The sequence below is a fragment of the Stegostoma tigrinum genome, chromosome 10 (genome assembly GCF_030684315.1).
Source record: "Stegostoma tigrinum isolate sSteTig4 chromosome 10, sSteTig4.hap1, whole genome shotgun sequence".
NCBI lineage: Eukaryota > Metazoa > Chordata > Chondrichthyes > Orectolobiformes > Stegostomatidae > Stegostoma > Stegostoma tigrinum.
In genome coordinates this window covers 86,710,912-86,733,778 of record NC_081363.1, presented here as the reverse complement: position 1 = coordinate 86,733,778, position 22,867 = coordinate 86,710,912, and the positions used below count along the sequence as shown (strand labels likewise).

General features: G+C 40.0%; 1 protein-coding gene across 3 annotated transcripts in view; it reads right to left on the bottom strand.

The window, feature by feature from the left end:
- The window catches only part of ubr1 (ubiquitin protein ligase E3 component n-recognin 1), a 215,126-nt gene that overhangs the window by 6,836 nt on the left and 185,423 nt on the right, over window positions 1–22,867 (bottom strand). For all 3 annotated transcript variants that reach the window (XM_048537077.2, XM_059649358.1, XM_048537078.2), the window contains 7 exons: window positions 18,465–18,615; window positions 13,740–13,827; window positions 10,598–10,731; window positions 6,828–6,936; window positions 5,223–5,279; window positions 2,210–2,287; window positions 701–871 (listed from right to left, as the gene is read on the bottom strand). In XM_048537077.2, the coding sequence (XP_048393034.2) occupies window positions 701–871; window positions 2,210–2,287; window positions 5,223–5,279; window positions 6,828–6,936; window positions 10,598–10,731; window positions 13,740–13,827; window positions 18,465–18,615 (788 nt within the window). The remainder of the gene's footprint in view (window positions 1–700; window positions 872–2,209; window positions 2,288–5,222; window positions 5,280–6,827; window positions 6,937–10,597; window positions 10,732–13,739; window positions 13,828–18,464; window positions 18,616–22,867) is intronic.

Here is a 22,867-nt window from a genome sequence, read left to right as displayed (position 1 = left end):
AGTGCAGTAGATTGGCACTAGACAATAGAACAGGTGAGGCAAGATGGGCCGAATGTCACCCCCCGCATCATAACAAGTCTGTGACTACAGATGCAATGAAAAATTGACTATATTTGAAGCAATGCTCCGTTACACATTCACTGTGGAATTGATACTCTGCAATTTTATGTTAAGTTTACCAATCATTTTGTACCAGATTAGGCTGATCTTACTTGCGGAGAAGCAAAATTAAGTATTTCGATTGAGAAAATAATGACCTGTCTGAAAGGACAGACTCATAACTATTGAAGGGAACTGGGCATCTGCTTGAAAATGAAATCGGAGATAATGGGAACTGCAGATGCTGGAGAATCCAAGATAATAAAGTGTGAAGCTGGATGAACACAACAGGCCAAGCTACATCTCAGGAGCACAAAAGCTGACATTTCGGGCCTCTGATGAAGGGTCTAGGCCCGAAACGTCAGCTTTTGTGCTCCTGAGATGCTACTTGGCCTGCTGTGTTCATCCAGCTTCACACTTTATTCGCTTGAAAATGAATACTTGCAACATTATGGAAAAACAGTAGTCAAGTGGATAGAATTTGACAGCACAGACATAAAGAGCCAAATGGTCTGCTTCTGTTCTATATGATTCTATGCTATCTTTATGCTGTAGAAGTAGGCATGAAACCAGTCACCACTCAGTGTGTATGGTAAGATACCTGAGGAACATGCCCAAACCAGATCCACAGTTCATGGCATGAGCTGCACAGGCTCCAACTTCCTCTCCATTTACTTCCTCCCGACAGCATTGACTTTGTGAACACAGCATGGCTCCACAGAACATGCAGAGTGCTAAATTCTTTGTCTCATCATCAGACGATCTCGAGCACCTGTTATAGATATTGTAGAAATCTGCTCAAAATTCTGGCTCTGTAAATGTCCCACCAATAACACATCATCCTCCCCTCAATATTCAGTATCACATTTCCACTGGCAAGAACATTAGGGACTTAATAGCAGTAAATAAAGAAATGGGGTGGGGACACAGAGGAATCTTATTGTGAAGTAAATTGTTGTAATCTGGAATGCATTTGTTGAAAAAGTGGTGGAAGTAGATTCAGTAGTAGCTTTCAAACAGCATTGGAGTTGAACAGGAACACATGTAGAGCTATAGGGAAAGAGTGAGGGAGAGGAACTAATTAATTAACTGTCAATTCAATTAGCAAGCATTCGCTTAACAAGTTTAATACTCATTCTGTGCTATAATAAAGATCATAGGGGAGACAGCGATGTAGTGACAATGTCACCAGATTGCTAATCTGGAACTCTAGGCTAATATTGTGGGGACGAGGATTTAAATCTCATCATGACAGCTGGTGAAGCCCGAATACGTTCGAAGTCTGGAATAAAAAAATCTGTCCTAATGATGACCATGAAATTACATTAATTGTCATAAAAACTGTGTTTCACTAACGTCCTTCAATGAAGGAATTCAGGTGTCCTTACCTGGTCTGGCCCACGTGAGATTGGACTCTCAGCAGTCATGGCTCTGGTTCACACTAAGTGCCCTCTGGGCAACAAATACCAGCCTAGACTGTCATGGCTACATCCCACGAATAACTTTTTAAAAAAAAATCCAAGTAATTACTGATTGCTTGAGCAGCTACCCAGCAATGACAGGATTTACTGTCTGACAGTATTTGAAGCTAAAATCCAACACTTATCCTGTGATTTTTTTTGGAAGAATGCTTGCAGTATAGGGTCACGTTCACACTTCTGGCCATAGAAGTTCCTTGATGCTGCCTACTCTTCAGGGACAGTGTATGAGAAAGCAAACCTGCTCACAGTTAGTATAGAACCACGGTGGTGCTGCCGATCAATGCACATTATATACCAAGCTGTAGCTCTTGGCTTAGAAAAGAGATCTATTCTGTGAAGTAGTGTCAGTTTCATCCAAAGCCGCACAGCCCTGGCTCTCTTAGCTCACAGCAGAGCAACAACAGCAGGAGCTTAATAGAGAGAGATGTAATGTGAAAACAACCAACAGTGTTTAAAGGTTTCTAAATGCCAGCTCAAAGAGAGTTTTCCATCCAACCTCAATGTCAATTGTTTAGCTAAATTTTCAATATCAAAACGTGGGTCTACAAGCTCTTCCACTTTTTGCAATGCAAGAATTATAAAAAAGTAGTGTGTTAAAATTGAGGCGTGAAGTTGATTAATGGACTCACTTGTACTGAGAACCCTGATTCAGAACACAACTGTAATCTTCTGGAAGTTCCATTAATTGGTTTCTTTCCCTTGGATATCTTTGAAGAAAGAAATTATTGTCAAGTAGCATCACCATCACTGACAGGATATTATTTTAAATACAAACACCATAATCTCATTCAGAACCATATGCTGCTGTCAGCCTTCAGAGAGAGGGGTGAAAAAGATCAAACAAGACCACTCTGAACTTACTCACTGCCTCCTGTAAATTCCACAAAGTAGATGGATGGATGGGGGGGGTGAGGGTGGAAGGAGTTGGAGAGGGAGAGAGTGTGAGGGAGAGAAAGCATCAGGCTTCCACAGCAAGAGTAGCTGATGAGGAACAATTTGAGCAGAGAATGAATTCACAGAGCTCACATTGTCACCACCACACCTCTCATTCAGTATTTCCATCTTAAGTGTCTTGAGAAGACAAAAAGAAACTGAATCTGATACTGTTCAGTCAAGATTAGCAGAAAATGGCTCTCTGCAACAGCAACAGCTTGAGAACTGAACTTTTTAATAAGCACTCAAATGACATACAAATGATAATTTAAAGTTAATTCTCAATATCACACGAATAACATGCACCACAATGTCAGAAAAATGCTTAACCACAGTTCAGATCTGTTTTTAGTATTCAGAAGTACAACTGCTCTCTGCAATTCACATGCATTCCCTCTCATCTAATTTAGCTGTCACAGGGTTCTCCCAGGTGACCTAGCTGCTAATGCACTTACTCAAATTGCCCCACAGGAAACACTGCAGAACTTGATAGCAGCAGGCTGTCTCATTTTAATTTTGCATGCAAGCACTTTGTTCTGGTGCGCTTAGTTACTAGATTTTATAAATGTTTAACCTTTTATACCTGGCCTCTGCGCAAAGGCTTACAGCAACTATACATTCCTTCAAGATCCAGAAACTCAAAAAAGATAATCAACCCTGACTGGCAAAGAAAGTAAAAAGAATTGGCTTATAAATGGCTAGAAATGGTGACAAATCTGAGGATTGGGAAGGTTTAGAATACGTAAAAGGTGGACCAAGAAACTGAGAAGGATGAATAGAAAACAAATATAAACAGAAAAAGATATAAAAATAGCTTCATAAAAAGGAATAGAGAAATGGCTGATAAGCTAAATGTTTACTTTGTGTCCATTTTCATTGAAAAAATTCCCAGAGGACAGATCCAAATGACTAAAGAGAATGAGGAGTTGAAAGAAAGTAATATCAGCAAGAAGACTGTATTAGGGAAATTAATGGGGCTCAAGAGGTGATCCACAGTAGCCTATAATCCCCCAGAGTTTTGAACAAGCTGGAGGTGGCTACAGAGACAGTCAACGCATTGGCAACCATCATCCAATATTCCACAGATTCAGGAATGATTTTTTCAAATATTGGAAGCATTGATAGGTCACCCTGCTATTCTACAGAAGAGCAAGAGTGGGGGGGGGAAAAAGGTACCACAGATCTATCAGCCTCATATCAGTAGTAGTTGTAGTAGTGAAAATACTAGAGGATGTGGTCAATGGACATTGGGGTAAAAATAATCTGGGCACAGTCAGCATAGGAAAGATTGCTTCATGAACTTGGGAATTTCTGTGAGCTTGAAGGGGGGAATGGGGAGGGGGAGGAGGGGGGAACGGGGAGGGGGAGAAAGGGGAAGGGGGGTTGGGTGGAGAGGGGGAGATAGAGAAAAACAGACAGAGAGACAGTTCTTTCCCAGCTCAGCAGTAGTCCCTCCGTCCTTTGCAGTGAAAGCTCACATGAATCTGAAGAAAGCCAGTTGCAATAGTTGTTGTAAACTGAGAGTTTTAACTGATAATCAGAGACGTTTTGAGTGAAGCAGCCACCTCTTACCAAGCAGTGGAAGTGACTGGAGAGAGATGATTACAGTAACGCACTAGTCAGAAGAACATCTCGCCAAAGCACCTGATAACGAAGAGTACTGAACTGTCTTGCTAGATTTTGCCCTCTTTCCATATTTGACACTGACTGTGTGTAACGGGCAGTTTATAAGGAATTGAAGTTTTTAATTAGTGTTATGTGCTGATGGTTTATAACTGCATGCCTGTATCTAAAGTCTAATGCTGTCTAATAATAGTCATGCTTGTTCTAATCAGAAACCTGGTTGGTGCTATCAATCTGGATCTGAAAGTCAGATAAACTGGGGAGTTTTGCAAATTTTTAAACAATCTTTAACTTTTGTGATGACTCCAGGCATAGCTGGGCTTGATTTCCAACACGACCCAAGTGAGGTGTTAACAATATTTAATTTGGTGCAGCAGGCTCAATGGGTTGCATGGTTTAATCCTGTTTCTGTTATACTGTAAGTTTTAAAAGATTCTCACCTTCGCATTCAAATCCCTCCATAGCCTTGCCTCGTCCACCCCTGTAACTGCTTGCTGTACAACTGTCTGAAATTCCCATTCTTCCTCTATTCTGGCAAACTTTAATCCTCAATTCCTTCAATCCATTTCCAGGAGCCCCATTTTCAGCTTTCTAGATGCTAATCTCTAGAATTCTCCGAAATCACTTCATCTCTCTTTCTTCCTTTCAGTCACTCCTCAAAGTGCTTGACCAAAACTTTGACCAAGCTCGTGATCATATGTTTCAAGACCACTTTTTTTGTGGACTGGTGTGAATTTGTGCGTGATAATGCTCCAGTGAACTGTTTGGGATGTTTTGCTATATCAAAATTATGATTAAATTAATTGTGCTGCTGTCTTCTAACAAGATAGAGTAAAGATAAAAGGAAACAAAAACACAAACAGAAACATTTTCCAAATGCTGGAAATACACAGCATGTCAATTTCTGTCTGAGTCAACTGGATTAGAGTTTTTCCATGTGATGCAACTCTTTAGCAGCACATTATTCTGCTCTTATTTTAGAAGATAACTAGTTCAGTGAGCAGTAAATAAAGAAAAAGATTGAGAGAGGGGGGAATAAACATGAACACACCTAGATCAGAGAGGAAGCATTAAGAGATCACTAACCGGACTGTTGCTCGTTCTCCTTTGAGAAAGCTTTGCACTGCAGAATCGGAACACCATCTGCAAAAAATTACACAGACTTTAATTAAACAAGTCTGCGGGCAAATAATTTTTCAAATTTAAAACAGTTGACAGTTTCAAGCTAACGACAAAATGCATTTTATGTTAAAGCTGTAACATTTTCTGCCGCAGCTTATTTTTATAAGATCAGTGCAATAAGTACCTAAAACAAATGAGTCAATTTGTATAAGCCCCAAAGATCCAGGAATATGACTGCACTAACTGTAAGGCCACAATCTTTAGGTTTATTCAGAGTATGATGTCTAACAATCACATTTTTAATTTGTTTTGATACAAAATTAAACCAATTCATACTTATGTGAACTCCTACCTCCCAAAGAACTGTATATCATAAAAGCCCACAGAAAGCTTCAAAGATTAATCTCCATGACTATCTATGCAGTGGAGTTATTACTTACTTTGCTGTAGCAAACTACTAGGAAGGCCAAAGGAATATTTGCCTTTATCACTGAAGGATTTGAGTATAGGTGTAGTAAAGTCTGAGCCTGGTTACGAACCTGGAATCGTACGAGAGGTTTCGGTCTAATTAACTCAGGAAAGATATTATCCTCATACAAACAGTGCAACGACAGCTCACCAGACTTGTGCTCGGGATGGCACAAGTAGACATTCGGTGAACTGGGCCTGTATTCTCTAGAGTTTTGAAGAATCCGAGGTGACCTAATTACAACTTACAAAATACTTAAAGGGATAGGTGAAAGAGAAACATTTTATCACTCAACGGGTTATGAATCTCTGGAATTGCAATTTTAAATAGTGGAGTAAGTTTGATATGCTGACTGGCCTCTTCCTATCCCTATGTTCCATATGACCATCTTAAGTTCATTCCAATACCATCATTCTATCTGCTCTCCCAGTTAATCTTCAATTTCATTTCTTACACAAGATAAGCTTCTTGCTCCCTCAAACGTTCCTTTCCAGGTTCAGAGCATTCAATAATCCTTGATAGCCTCATGAGTTATTTTCACAATACTTGTTTGTTCTGTTGCTTGCTTGTCAACATTAACTTACACAAGGATGGAACTGAATCTACATGATGAAACTGTTTGACACCATCTGCAGGCTCGTTGTTCCTAAATAACTGAGCTCCCAGCCTTGACTAACTACTACAGAGTGGCAAATGGAAACTAAACCTCCTACCTTAGGGACCTTTAACAGCAGTATTAGCAAAACCTGAAAGTGAGGTGGTCATGGGTAAGCTGGGTGAAGGAATGTGGAGCTTCAAAACGACAAGGTAATGGTTGGAATCTGAAGGAAGACAGGCCTTACTTTTTAAAAATACATCTAAAAACATTATTTTTAACAACACAGTTCCAATTTAAATTTGTGAACTAATTCTTAGGATACAATGCATAGCGTTAGGAGGGCTGACCGGATTAACTGCTCCAATCTTGCACGTTCTTGTGTAATCTTTCTATTGAATATCACCTAGGGCAGGAGAACCTTTGCTTTAAACATCACTTCTATCCTTGCTACTGACTTTTCTAAATGATCGAAATCTATTTCAAGCACAGAAGCTGTACTTACCTTTGTAGCAAAGGAGATACTACATCCTTGTGCTCCTGGAAAAGTTTGAAAAGGTTGGTCGGCAACGCCAAGTAAAGACACAAAGCTTCAAACTGCCCTTCAGGGGAATCTAGAAAGAAAGGCAAGATTCATTTCAGGTGTGAAGCTAGTAACTTCCACATTATAAAAAACACTAAAGCTTGTTTAAGGATTAGTCAGTGAGGTTTAATGGAGATTTTAACTAGCTTTGTGGAACAAATGTTTGGCACAGCATTGTAAAATCAAGCTGAAAGTCACTTTTCTATTGACCCTATTTAAATTCTGACTATAGACGCTAATGCTGCTTTTCCCAGCAGCAAATTTGGGAATCTGGGATAATAGAACCAGATTTAACAACATGAATGTTGGCAACTGATTTAGCTGACCCAGGCAATTGGAATGTATGAAATATAAATTAAAGCTGTGTTAATACAAAAAGCAATTAAAGCAGCGTATGACTTTGCCATGACATCTAAGAACTCCTAATCACAAATGGCTGACATCATTCAATACATGCTTTACAATACAACAGTTATAATGTTTCATCATGTACAGTTTGTTTATTCTGATTTGTTCAAGTTTCTCAACATCATAATGACAACAATACTGCCACCTTGTTGTTGCTGCACACTCTCTATTCTCTAAGCACTAGTCTCTCTTGACTGTACATCTCATTAATGTCTATTTATTCAGAGACAAGTTGGTGTTTTCTGGCCACTTCACACTCCGATTGCTCCACATACCATTCATAACAAATCTTTCCTATTGACTGTGCCTGTGGCTCCATCCTAACCATCGGCCTATTTTATAGAAATTCCAACAATGAACTATGCCAGTCTTAAAATACTCTCAATACCACGGTTGCCCCCAGGTCCTTTTATTCCCCTTTTCTTCAATCACATATCCTTAAATGTTCGGATGGCTGTTGCCTCAATTATCAACTCAACTGGTGCAATCCATAGAATCACAACTGCCCCACTCCCTAAAGAAACAACAGATCTTACATTTAATTGTCAAATGTTCCCTTGGTCCACACCACTTGGCCATAGGAAAAGTACACCTGTGTCAGATCACCCCGTAATTCCCTAGATTTTCAAGGCTTTATTTGTATTTGCTTGTATCAAACAGCCACCTATTAAATCAGTACTGTAATTTCACTAAGACCGCAATATCTTTCTAGCACTGAGGAGCTACATAGCAACAAGAAGATATACAGTACTCCAACTGTGGACAAAAAGTTTTATGTAGATTTTCCATTAAATCCAGCAAAATATTAAACATTTGCATGGCTTTATCATTTTTATTACTACTTTTAATGTCTTGTGAACTTAAATACCTACCCCAAAATATTATCACCTTCCTGTGGAACAAGTCCACCTACTCATTAATTAATACTGAATTCAATCTGCAAAAATTTTCCCCATTTCACCAATTCATCAATATTGCTTTGCAGTTTTCTCTAGCCCACAGACTTATTTGATGATTGCAATCACATTTTTTCAGTCCCTAGTATGTAAAGCCAAGTGTTCATTTATTCCTGCACTATAGAAATACATTCCTAATTCCTTTTTTCACAATTCTGATATAGAAATTAGATGTCTTGGTTGGAGCTGCAAATTATAATTCCAGATTGGGACGGTAACTCGAAGATTTTGATTAGAATCCTGCTGAAACCCAATAATTTTGTTCTATTGAAACAGTAAAATTCTGGAAATGCAAACAGTTACTAGGCATTGAAGGAGAACCTATTTTGATGACTAGCCACACTTGAACATAAGTAACCTCTCCTGGATACGGTCACTGTTTCAATTCCAGTCTTGCACAGTCCTGACTTTCATCACTGTACCTTTGGTTGTTGAGCTCTCAGCTGAATAGGCCCTAAGTTCTGGAATTTATCCCCATGCACATATTCAAGCAGGTCTCACTATTCCTGTACATCCTTTATTTTAAACTGTCTGCCCACGTACACCAAAGTGAACTACCTCACAGTTCTTTGCATTGAACTTCGTCTGCCACCTATCCATCCACTTCACTTTAAAAAGTTCTTTAAATTCCTACATTATCATCATAGCTTACAAAGCTCCTAATTTTTTTTTAAAATCACCCCCAAACTTAGAAATAGTCTATTCACACCAGGATCCAGATCTTTCAGCAAAGCAAGAGTCCCAAAACTGACCCCTGGGGAACTCCACTACAAACCTCCCTGTAGCCCCAAAATACTCTTTTAATTACACTTTGTTTCCTATACCTCAACCAATTTTGTAACTATGTTGCTCTGCCCCTTTTATTCCATGACCTATAAAATTTCTCAAGTTTATTGTGTGGCACGTATCAATCAGATCTTGGAAGTCCATGTATACCATATCAACAGCATTAGTGTCATTATCTCTCTGTTACCGCTTCAAAAAATTCAAGTTAATTTGGAGATCTTCCTAACTAACCCACCTATTCCCATGTCATTATTAAATCAATCCCAAATAATTGTTTCTAAGATGACTGGTCCAAAATTGTTGGACTTAGTTTTTCAGCCTTTATGAACAAGGGTATAATAATGCTTGCAATTCTCCAGCCTTTTGGTACCACGCCCAAATCCAGTGAAAACTGAAAAATCATGTGCCTCTTAAATGTCTACACTCCCTTCATTCAATATCCTTGGTTATGTCTCATCCTATCCCAGTGCCATATCAACTTTAAGTACTGACAACTTGTTTAATACCTTTTTCTTTGTCAATGTTAAACCCTTCTCCTGATGGAGTTTCATTCTCTGTCATCATGGCCCGATAGAATATGCCTCACATATACAGACAGTACTCATTTAACACATTAGGCCTCTTCCCCCATGCATAAAGTCCCTTTTTTGCTCCATAATCCGCACTACTCCTCCTTTGCCAATCCTTTTGCCTTTTATGCCTAATGAGATGTTGCCTACCAGTCTTTTATAATCATCTCTCATCATTTCTCTTACTTGTTTTTCAACTCACTTTCTGAAGCTTTTATTTTGGCTTTGTCTGCATTTGTGTTTCTAGCTCAAACCTGTTATGAGCACATGATTTCTTCGTGAACTTAAATTATATCTCATTTGTCACTCAGGGATCTCTTGATGAGACTGCCCTACCTTACCTTTTGAGGAAATGTAGCTTGACTGGGCCCAACTCACGTCTTTTTTGGAAAGTAATGGGTCACTGGACCCGAAACATTAACTCTGTTTTCTCCCTCACGGATGCTGCCGAACCTGCTGAGCTTTTCCAGCAACTTTGTTTTTGTTGCCACTGCTCAGCTGTTATTCCCCCTTTGGTTGCAGTCTATCCAACTCAGCTCTCTTCTTGCCTCACTGAGATTGGCTCTCTGCCAGTTGATTAATCTTCCTCTAGAATTGTTCACTTTTCTTTCCCACCTAATGCCAAACCTTATGATACATGATCACTCTCCCCTAACCGTTCTCCACTGATACTTGCTCTGAGGACCAGATCTGGTAGGGCCTCCTTTCTTGTGGCACTCTACACATACTGTTTGGAAACTTTCCTAAAACACAATCTCAGAACACTTGTTCCTCGTGTCCCTTAAACTAGCACTGTCCCAGTATATACTCAGATCATTAAAATCCCTCTTCAGAACTACTTTACAATGTCTACACTTCTAATATCCTTGCTTTCCTGATTTGTCATTGCTAGCCTTGAAAGCAAAAGTCCAAAATTACATCCACCAAAAACTATACATCCCCAAGTTAAAACTGCAAATTCCTTTTCACTTACCCTTTGACAGCTCCTCAGGAGGTGGTACTCCAAGCAAGTAGTTGAAGAACAAGGCAGAACAGCGAAGGAATGGAACAATGCCACACTTCACACAGTGCCATAGGTACCAGCCATGGGGCTTATATTCTAGAGATCTGTTGACAATTACAACTCATTTAAACAAAGCGAATCACAAAACCCGTCATGCAGAACTTAGACACTAGAAGTTGCCATTCAGAATGTGAAAGATTATAGTAACCCACGCTAAGTGGGAATAATTAATTGTAGGAATGCTGAAACACTGCAGCTGGAGTTTATTCTCAAATAAAATTAATACAAAAGGGAATAATTCTTTATTGCAAGTAGACCAAACTTCACTTTAATTGGTACTGTTGATAAAGTGGCAAGAATCAAATACTGCGATGTCAGAGTATTTATGCTGTAAATAAAGTATATATCTCTAATCCTTACTGTATGTTTTTACATTGATATTAGGAGGTATGTTGATATTTTTACACAAATCTTTTGAGGAATTTTGACATCTTGAACCTTCGCTTGGTCAGGGCTTCCAGCAGTAACACGTACCTGTTGATTATCTGGTCACTTCTCGTCCCAAAGATGCCAGTTAATAAAAGGGTGCTTTATATTTGTTCAGGCTATAGGATGCCATCATGATGTTTCCTAGCATAGTGATGAAATGTCTGTCTGGAAACAAGCCAGCTCGGCAGGCAAGTCAACAACTTCACTCACAACCCGAGTTACAAATCTTTGCTAAAACTTTAAGGGGTGCTATATATTTGAAATTGGGGGTCACTTAGCTTAGGTGGTTGGACAGCGGGATTGTGATACAGAGTGATTCCAAAAGTGTAGGTTCAATTCCCGGACCAATCCTCCTTCTCAACCTCTCCCCTCACCTGAGGTATGGTGACCCTTAGATGACGAGTGGGGTTTTAATCTTTCTCGAATAACAGAGTACCTCTATAGGGTGATGGAGCTATGGCGACTTTATAATTTGAAATGTAACTGTGGCAACACCATTTCAATCCCCCAAGGGGAGCAGTGATGTGAGCAAGTTGTAATGCTGTCCTTTGAACAGCAATAACCTTCAGATTAACATCGCAGAAAACCTGCATAAAGAAACAACTCTGCACATTCTCATAACTTAATTAAAAAGGAAATGGAGCCTGGTTTGACATGAAAAGTTTCTTTTACCTTTCGGATGTAAGCAACCACTTTACACTTGATTTTTGCAAAGGAAGTTTCCACTCTGATGTGTGCTGGTCTAAAGCTGAGGAGTCAGAAGCCAAGCAGCTCCCAAGCTTTTGGCAACATAGAAAGCCTTACAAAAAATCTAGGATGCTTGCCCTAAATTTTCCAGATCTTCCACACTGGGAAACAGCCAACATCCATTCATCAGCTCAGCTGATGAACTGTTGAAAATTGGGAACTACATGAATGTCGACAAGGACTTCAGGATAGGGAAATGTGGCAATTTGATAGAAAGGAGCAAGATCACTGAATTTTACAGCATAGGAGGGGATTTAGTTTGCAAACTGTACTAGTTCTTCAAAAGAAGCATCCAGTTCGTTCCACGCTGCATATCCTTGGGCATTATTCCACTCTACTCTGCCACTGTAGTAAAACAGCTCTGATTAAAGTTTGAAATGACATCCTGTTTGATTCTGAAGATGGACACCTTCCCTCGACAGCTTTCGATATTGCTGATCACGTCAAACTCCTCCAATATCTGCCCACCATTGTCAAGCCATCGAGTCTTTTTTCTTTGGTTCTTCCATCCAACAATAGCCATGGAATTACTTACAATAAAGGTCTCATTACCTCGAAGGATGCTCCAAAGGATGTATCCTTCGCTCCATCCCATTTCCTGTTTCACCTACATGCTGCCCTTAGATGACATCATTGACAAAACCTAGCTCTACCTTACCAACATTTTCTAATTCCCCCACTGCTGCGAAATGCTAACTACTTATCCACCATCCGGTACCTGATTCCTCCAATTTGACAGTGGCAAGGCCAAGGACACGGTTTTTGATTTTCATTCCAAACTCCCTTCACTAGCCACTCTTTACATCCCTCTCGCTGGCAAAAGTCTATTCCCAATTTTAGCGCTGCATTTGAACTTGAGATGAGCTCTCAAACCCATGTCTGTGTCAGCAATAGAACTATCTAGTTTACCTCTATCATGCAACTCTGCCATCTCAGATCATTGCTTCATTCACGGCTTTGTTACCTGCAGATTCAACAATTCTAATGCACTCCTGCCTGGTTTCCCAAATTCTGTTCTCTAGAGGTCAACCAAATCTCTGCTTCCAGTGTTTTAATTTGCATCAAGTTCCTTTCCCTATCACTCCTATGGTCCTGATTAAGTCGCTTGATGATTTTAAGATTCTCATCCTTGTTTTGAAAACCCTACATCTGGAAGAATATCCAGCTTCTCAGCCCTCTGAGATCTCTGTGCTCCTCTTATTCACAGAGTGAAAGCATGCCATTCAGCCACTGAGTCCACACCGAGGCTCTGAAGGGCATCCCATCCAGACTCACTACCCTACCCTAGCCCTGTAACTCCGTACTCCATGGCTAACCCATCTAGCCTGTACATCCCTGGGCGCTATGAGCAATTTAGCACGGCCAATCCACATAACCTGCACATTTTTGGACTGTGCAAGGAAACCGGAGCATCTGGGGGAAACCCACGCTAACATTGGGAGAATGTGCAAACTCCACACACAGTTGTTTAAGGGGGGAATCGAAGCCAGGTCCCTTGTGCTGTGAGGCAGCAGTGATCACCACTGAGCCACCATGCTTTCAGATCTGTTGTGAAATCCCAATCTGACCACTCCATCACAGGTGGTGATCACAAGAAATGGAATGCCCTCCCTTTGGCTTGCGGCCTCTGTACTTCTCTTTCTTCCTTTAGGAAACTCCTTTAAACTTAGGTCTTTGACCCAGCTTTTGATCATTTGACTATATTCATGTGGCTTAGTACCATGCATATTTTTTTAATAAGACACAGCAACATTTAAAATTTAGTAACCAAGCGGGCCACTAGCCGAGCCCAGCTTGGAAAAAAAAATGCCTGTTGAAAGTTATCAGGAACTAGGAAGTTATATTACTGCAAGCAGCTTTGTTTTCTGTTGCTTACCTGCTCGTGTATTCTCGAAGAGTTTCATACAGTTCTGCAGCTGACTGAGACTCCTCAGTCTCCTCTCCATCCTGCTCCATAGGACAATCTGCACAGGAATAAAACAGCATTGCATTAAACAATGAGATAACAAAGTGCAGAGCTGGATGAATACAGCAGGCCAAGCAGCATCTTCGGAACACAAAAGCTGACGTTTTGGGCCTAGAGCCTTTAAAATTTTTTTTTCTGAAGAAGGGTCTTGGCCCGAAACGTCAGCTTTTGTGCTCCTAAGATGCTTGATCTGCTGTATTCGTCCAGCTCTACACTTTGTTATCTCGGATTCTCCAGCATCTGTAGATCCTATTATCTCTGATTGCATTAAACAACAGTGCCTTGAATTGCAGCAAATGGGTATCACGAGGTAAAACATCATTTCTTTCAGTTCAGAAAGGAAACCAAATAAACAAAGCAAAGAAAAACTTCCATGCAAGCTTAGTGGTTATGATTAAAGGTTAATTTAGTCAGCTAGACCAAAGCAATCCAACAAGAAAAGAATGTAGTCTCAGCAGCAATGTACCAGGGATACAGAGAGAGAACACAATTGCCTCATACTGCATAAAGAAACAAAACAAAAATGAAGAAGGGTCCCAAACCAAAACGTTAGCTTTCCTGCTCCTCTGATGCTGTCTGGCCTGCTGAGTTCTTTCATTGCCACACAGTGTTATTTCCGACTCCAGCAGTTCTTACTATCTCCAAAAAAGAAATGATATTGGCTACTATATTTCTATTTAAAATTAATTAATGACAAACACTTTGTTTTAGGCACATGCAATTCGCTTGGTGCTACGGGCCTATACCCCAGTTAAAACTCATTGAAGACTACCCAAGTTATATTATAGAAGCAGAGAGTAGAGTTAGTTACTGCACATTGAGAGTAGTTACAAACTTGAATTCCAGAACTGAATAGTCAGTGAGCTGATGGACTGCAAGATCTATTCCTACCTATCCCTGACTGACCTGTTCAATTCGGCCTTGGTTGCCTCCCACCTCCCTACAGTCAAACAAAACTCCAGAGGCCCAACTCTCCCCCACACAAGGAACAATTCACACTAACTTGCAGTGACATAGCAGTTTTCATGGAGTAAAATATCTCAAAAACATTGTCAAGCAAAATTGGACACTGTCACAAAAGGCATTAAGTGACATAAAGCTTGGTTCGAGGTAGATTTTAGAGTAGCTTAAAGGAGGAAAGTGGAGAAGTTTTGGGGAGGAACTGCAGTGCTTCCGGCCTTAACAGCTGACATCATGGTTGCTAAAACCACAGCAAATCAAAGCAGGGATTTTATCACAAGAGGCCAGAATTGGAGAAGTGGAGACACCTTTGAGGTATAGAAAGAATTACAGTGAACACGATGAACAAGGCCATGGACATGCAAAAACTATGATGAGCATTTTTGAAGGTCAACAAACACAGAGGTGGATAGGTGAGCAGGATTGGTGAAGTGGGATATGGCACAAGCTCCTAGGACTCTGCAGAAACAACAGGGCTGGGTACGCCTTTGTCATTTCCGGTGTCGAAGTCAAAGCTAGGTTTGTATTTTTTGACCTTCCTGTAGTGGTTTTGTACAAAGTGGCTTGCTCATCCAGTTCAAAGGGTAGTCCAGAATGAACCACATTGCTGTGGGTCTGGAATCAGCAGATTTTCTTCCCTAAAGGACATTAGAGATGGGCTTTCCCAACAATTGATGACAGTCTTAGTAATACAGCTGTGAAACTAACTTCCCATTCTGAAATTAATTAACTGCGTTTATGAACTATTCAACAAATTCCGTAGTGGGATTTGAACACATGCTTTGCTCCTCATCTTTTTTTCATACTCGCAATCCTCTTTCATATTCTTAGTTTGTTCTCATTCTATTATGAATCCATATTTGTTCAGGAATTTCCTTTGTGGATAATCACGCTCATTAGTGAGTGGTTGCTGACGATGAAGAAGATTTGCTCAGAATCTCAAAGCTGCATTTCTCCAACTCTGTCCTCACCAAAGAAACACCACCACTTTTTATTTCAAAACTGTGATCATGCTTTCAATTGCCTAGCCCCCAAGCTCAGAAATTCTTGCCTTAAATCTCTCCAACTCTCAATCTCTATCTTTCTCTTTCCTGAAGATGCTGCTTTAAACTTTTGATCATTCTGTTCTAATACTCCTTCTGTGACTGGATGTCAACTTCTGTTGGATTCCAGTACCGTGATGGGCCTCAAGACAGCTTAATAATTAAAAGACACTACAGAAATGCAAGTTGTTGCTATCTTACTATCATGGCATTTCGTGCCTAAGTAAATAATCAACTACATTCCTACGTGGAAGTTACAAATGTAAAAAGTACATCAAGTACAAGGCACTAAAATTACAGAATGGGGTAGTGTTTCGAGTGTGCTATTTTAGTATCAAAAATACACCAAAGAACATCCTAAATAGGTTTGCACTTTATCACAATTGTAATTGTGAATTGCCAATTTATTACAACTATATACATAAAAATAGTAACATATTTTGGGTTGCAAATAGTAGCCAGGTGCTTTACCTAAGGCCACGGAGCTTTCTTCACAGGATTTCAAAACGTTACATGCTCAACTATAAAAGCAGTTAATTTATTTAGTCTGATCTGTAATCTTTAGTCTTAGTGTCTTAATGTCGAGTATATCTCATTTTCAGCAAAGAAGGAACATTGACCTCGATACTGGGCTAAGGCCTTCCACTTAAAACACTATAGAATCATTTTTAAACATGTGACAAAGCAGACAGGCAAAAAAGTTTCTGACTTTGCCTGCAGACTCGACACTAACTGTTAAATCTAAAAACCACGAACTTCACTTTTTAAAAAATCATCCATGGGATGAGGGCATCGCTAGCTGGGCCAGCATTCATTGCCCATCCCTAACTGCCCAGACAGCAGTTGAGTCAAGCACACTGCAGTGCGTCTGGAGTCACATATAGGTCAGACCAGGTAAGGATGATAGTTTCCTTTCCTAAAGTTAGTGAACCAGATGGTCTTTTCCAACAAATCGGCAATAGATTAATGGTCATCATTAGATTCTTAATTCTAGATATTTACTGAATTCAAATTCCACCATCTGCATTGGCAGGATTTGAACCCAGGTTCCCAGAGCATTACCTGGCTCTCAGGATTAACAGTCCAGCGATAATCCCACTAGACTTGGCTCTTGTCCCTTGAATCCAATGATACATTTATCAACATTATTCTTTTCACAGGATATCAGATTCATGGCACTTAGAAGAACTGCAGTGCTTCAAAACACAAACATTAATTCGCTGCTATTGCAGTCAGAACAGACCTGGAAAATATCAATGTTGCCAAGCTTCAACTCTTACCTTAAGCACCCAATTGAGACACAACTGTGAAAAGGTACATGAGAACATTTCCCTGAATGTATATTTAAGTTACCATTTCTTGGAAGTCAAAGAAACTCATTCATAGCATCACGCAGCACAAGAGGCAGCCATTTGGCCCACCATGCATGTGCCAACTTCTCTTTTGCCACAGTGCTACATTATTTTGTATGGTTACAGGGCATAGATGTAGAGGTATTTATTTAGATTATAACACATTAATTTTGTGAATACAAAACTGTAGATTATGTTGGCTTGCTACCTGCCATGAGGTATTGTAGAGTCATAAAGCACTGAAACAGATGCTTCAGTCCAACCAGTGCATGCCAAACATAATCCCCAAACTAAACTAGTCCCAAATAAAAACCAAAAGAACTGTGGATGCTGTAAATTAGGAACAAAACCACAAGTTGCTGGAAAACCTCAGCAAGCCTGGCAGCATCCGTGTAGAAAAATCAGAGTTAATGTTCAACGGACACGAAACGTTAATTTTGAGTTTACTTCATCATGCTGCCAGACCTGCTGAGCTTTTCCAGCAACTTCTGGTTTCATTCCTAAACTATCAGCCCTGCCTGCTCCTGGCCTGTATGCCTCCAAACCTTTTCTATTCATGTACCTATTCAAATGTTTTTTAAATATTGTAATTATACCCATACCCACCGTTTCTTTAGCAAGTTCATTCCACACATAAACCACTCTGTAAAAAATTTGCCCTGAGAGACTGTTTTAAATCCCTCTGCTCTGACCTTGAAAATGTGCCGGCTAGTCTTGAAATCCCCCATTCTAGAGGGGGGGGGGGGGGGGGGGGGGGAAAGACAACTACCATTAACTCTACCTGTACCTCTCATTATTTTATAAACTTCTATCATGTCACCCCTCAACCTATGCTCCAGTGAAAGAGTCCCAGCATATCCAGCCTTTATGGCTTAAACCTTCCATATCTGGTAACATCCTGGTAAATCTCTTCTGAACTTTCTTCAACTTAATAATATCCTTCCTATTACTGATGACCAGAACTGGACACAGTATTCCAGAAGAGGCCTCACCACTGTCCTGTACATCCTCAATACGACTTCCCAACTCCTATACTCAAATGACTGAGCATGAAGGCAAGCATACCAAATGCCTTTTTAACCATCCTGTCTCACCAAATGCCTTTTTAACCATCCTATCTATGTGACACAAACTTTAAAGAATTATGTACCTACACCCCTAGGTCCCTCTGTTTTGCAACAATACCCAAGCCCTACCATTAATTGTTTAAGGCCTACCCTTTGGTTGTTGTACCAAAATGCAAAACCTCACATTTATCCAGGTTGAACTCCATCACTCACCTGTTGTTGAGGTAAGAAGTATCTGCACAATATGCACCATGGTGACCAGATGGAAGAGGTAGAGGTTGTTGAAGGCACAGCTGATGTCTGAAGGTTGTAGCTCCACAGTCTCCTCCCAATACAATGAAGGAAATGCTAGAACTAAGCTTACCTGAAATCGAAATCAGATGCAACAAACTGAAAGACTAACTTGCAATTTAGTCTGTGAAATATAAACTCATTACCAATCTTAAAAATCAAACCGATATTTTGTACTACAGATGGAAGACAAGTAAATGAAATTTAAAAACGAGATTCAGCGACTTTCATCTTTAAGGGAATCTGCTTATCTATGTGGCCAGGTTTTTGGGGAAGGAAGGGAAGGGGTGGCTAATAGATACTGTTTATCATACCCATTCACATGTTCAATGTCAATTGCTTGACCACCTTTGTTGGGTCTGTGTTACTTTTATTATTAATACTGCCTGAATGAGGTCAAAATTGTTCGGTGGAGCAGGGCAAGTCTACAGATTGGGGGTTACTTACAACTTTTCAATTATCAGCACAGTTTTCCTCTTCAGTACAACAGATGAAAGACTCATGTCTTTCTCATAAATCATTAATGTAAATTACTGCCAGCAATGGAGACATTTTTAAACAGCAGAGAGAGCAAACTGTTTGATTTACGCCATCTTCAATTCAAAACCAACATCATTCCAATACTGAGCTTCAATATGCAGATAATGCTTGTTCATGCACTCACTCAGAAACTGAGTGAGAAGGTCACCTTCACCTCCTCTGAACAATGAGAAAATGGGCCTTTAATGTAATGCCCAGGAAACCAAGGTCATTTTCCAACTAGCGCTTAGCGCAATTTGTTCTCCCTGCCCCTAACACCTGTTGCATAAACAGTGATATATCCTGGAAAATATGGACCATTTTCCATATGTTGGGAATCACTTCTCCAGGAATGCAGAAAGATATGATTAAATCATCGCCGCCTGCAATATGTCAAAATGACTCAGAAGGGCGTTTGAGAGCTAGGATCTCAAACCAGAGATTAAGGTTGTGGTTTCCTGGGCAACAGTGATCCCTGTGCATGTACAAACTACAGCAAGGCGGGGAGACATTGACATTGTGATAATACCAATAGATTGGTAATTTAGAGACCCAGGTGGCACAGGTTCAAATCCCATGCCACAGTAGATGGTGGAGTACAAATGTATTAATAAAAAAAAACTTTTTTTTTAAATATAGGATTTGAAGCTGACAGAGGCAATCATAAAACTATATTTGTTTACCAACAAATCCATTTGCACGAATGCCTTTTAAGGAAGGCTATGTGCCATTCCAACCTAGTCTGGCCTATGCGTAAACTCACAGCAATACGTCTGATTCTCACTGGACCTCCAAAATGGCCAAGCAAACCACTTAGTTCTCAAGGGCAAGTAGGTATCAGCAACAAAACCCAGAGGCCAGGAAAGAATTTTTTAAAAAAGGCACCTCAAAACACTGGAGAAGTGGCAATGTGATTTCATGATATTCTACAAAGGAAAGGTAGTCCAACAATAGAGTTCTCTCCAAAACCAAATTGCCTAGCATCAAATGCTCAGCTAGCTGGGACGGTATTTGTACATTTGCTTTCAACCTCCTGAAACAACTAGTCACATCAAGAGACCAGACATTGGAAACATTTTAAGGGAGTCCTCAAGACTTCCTCAAATTATCAAATATCCCTGCTCAATTAGTGGAGCTTCTGGCCTGTAACCATTCAAAATGGAGAAGGTTCATTTAGGAAAACAATAAATAAGAGCAAGAGTAGAACATGTAGTCAATAAAATTTGGTCCACAGCTCAATATGATTAAAGCTAATCGCAGGCTTTGACCCCACTTTCTTGACTGCTTCCCTTATCCTTCAAGTCCATAAGACAGTCTATTGCAGTCTTAAATATACTAAACAATGGAGCATCCACAACCCTCTGTCATAGAGAACTCCAAAAGATTCAAAGCCCTTTGAGTGAGCTTATTTTTATCTCAGTCCTCAAAGATGATCCCTTATCCTGAGGTTGTGCCTGTGTTTTAGACTCCCTGATTAGTGGAATGAACTTTAGTGTTTAACATATGAAATGTACAAGGTTTTGAAGGGGTTTGAATGAGAATATAGACAATTTACTCTACCTCTCATCAGCTAACCCTCTTATCCCAGGGATTAACTGAGTGAACCTTTACTACATTGCCTCCAATGCAAATATATCCTTTCTTAAACATGGAAACTGGAAATCTAACATTACACAGTATTCCAAATGTGCTGTCGAAGACCCACACAATTGTAGCAAATGTTGTTATTTCTTTATTCCAATCCCTTGCAATACAGATCAACATGCCATTTGCCTTCCAAACTGTTTTCTCTACCCGCATACTAGCTTAAGGTGTCTCTTGTTTGAGTACTCAAGTCTTTCTGAAAATCAAAATGTACAAGTTTCACACCTCTCAAAAAAATACTATTCATCTGTTCTTATGGCCAAAGTAAATAACCTTGTACATATTTCATCCATCATCTTGTTGCTCATTCACTTATCCCGGTCTACATCACTCTAAAACATTTGAGTTCACAATTCCACTTAGTTTTGTATCTTCAACAAACTTTTTGCCAAAGTCATTAATATAAATTGTAAATAGCCAAGGCCCCACCATCAATCTTTCCAGTGCTCTACCCCGTTTATACATTTTTGCTGTGCAATTCTATGCATTCGCCAATCTTTACCAATGCCATCACCCCAAACTCCACGAGTCCTAATCCTGTACACATCATCTACTGATTTCTCTTCACTGACTCTTCATGTTACATGGAAACATAGAAAATAGGAAGAATTGACCATTTGGCCCTGCTCTGCCATTCAATATGACCATGGTTGAGCATGCAGCTCAGTGCCCCCTTCTCGCTTTTTCCTTATATTTTTTGATCGCTTTAGTCCTAAGAACTACATCTAAATCCTTCTTGAAGATATTTGATGTTCTGGCTTCAACCATTTTCTGTAGCGGAGAGTTAACAAGCTCACCACTTTCTGGGTGAAGAAATTTCTCATCTCAGTCCTAAATGTCCCCTCCCGAATGTTTAGACCATGATTCCTGGTCATCAGGAACATCCTTGCATTTTTAGTCCTGTTCAAATTTCATACCCTTCCTTTATTCCAAACAGCAGTTAGTATTATCAAAACTGATCCAGTCTCTCTTCGTATGTCAGTCCTGACACCCCAGGAATCAGTCTAGTTTGTTGAACTCCCTCTATAGCTCTGACATCCTGCCTCAGATAAGGAGGCCAAAACCACACATATTACTCCAGCTGTGGTCTCACCATGGCCATGCACAATTGCAGCAACATATCCCTGCTCCTGTACCTGAACTCTCTCACAAAGCAGCCAACATACCATTTGCCTTTTTCACCCACTGCTGCACCTGCACATATACCTTCAGCAAATGGTGCATGAGGACTCCCAGGTCTTGTTGCATCTTCGTCTTTCTTAATCTATCAGCAGTCAAAATAAATTGTCTTCCTGTTTTTGCTTCTAAAGTGGACAATGTCCCATTTATCCACATGCCATGCTTTTGCCCACTCACTTAATTTGTTCAAATCACACTCTCCACCCTCCCACCCAGTTTTGTGTTGTTTGCAAACTTGAAGATATTACATTTAATTCCCTAAGATAAATCATTGATATATATTGTGAATGGCTGGAGTCCAAGCACTAATCCCTGCAGAACCCCGGCAGGCACTGGCTGTCTCTCAGAAAAAGACACATTTATACCTAGATAATAAAAATGTGAGGCTGGATGAACACAGCAGGCCAAGCAGCATCTCAGGAGCACAAAAGCTTGTAACCCCATTTATACCTACTCTATTTCCTGTCTGTCAACCAGTTTCTATCTGTTTCAGTACGCTATCTCTGTCCCTTGCGTTTGAGGTTTACAAGCTAATCTTTTATGCAAGATCTTATTGAAAGTCTTCTGAAAGTCCAAGGAAACCATATCCACTGGCTCCCTTCATCACTCTATAAATTAACATCCTCAAAATTCCTGTAGATTTGTCAAGCACGCTTCAAAATATCAAATAAATTTGTCAAAAAGAATGTGTTTTTAGTAAAACCATATTGATTTGTTTAAATACTTTTCCATATTTTCTCTAAGAAAATTGTTAAGCATCCCTTAATAAAAGATTCTTACACTTGCCCAACTACAGATTCAGGCTAACTGGCCTGTTCTTGCCAATTTTCTCTCATGCTCCTCTTATGACACAAGATAAGTGGAGGGACAGGTGGTGTTGAGGAAGTAGGGAGGCCTGTGGAAGGACTTGGACAGCCACAGAGCAGGCAAAGACGTGGCAGGTAAAATTCAATGTGGCAAAGTGTGAAGTTATGCATATTGGG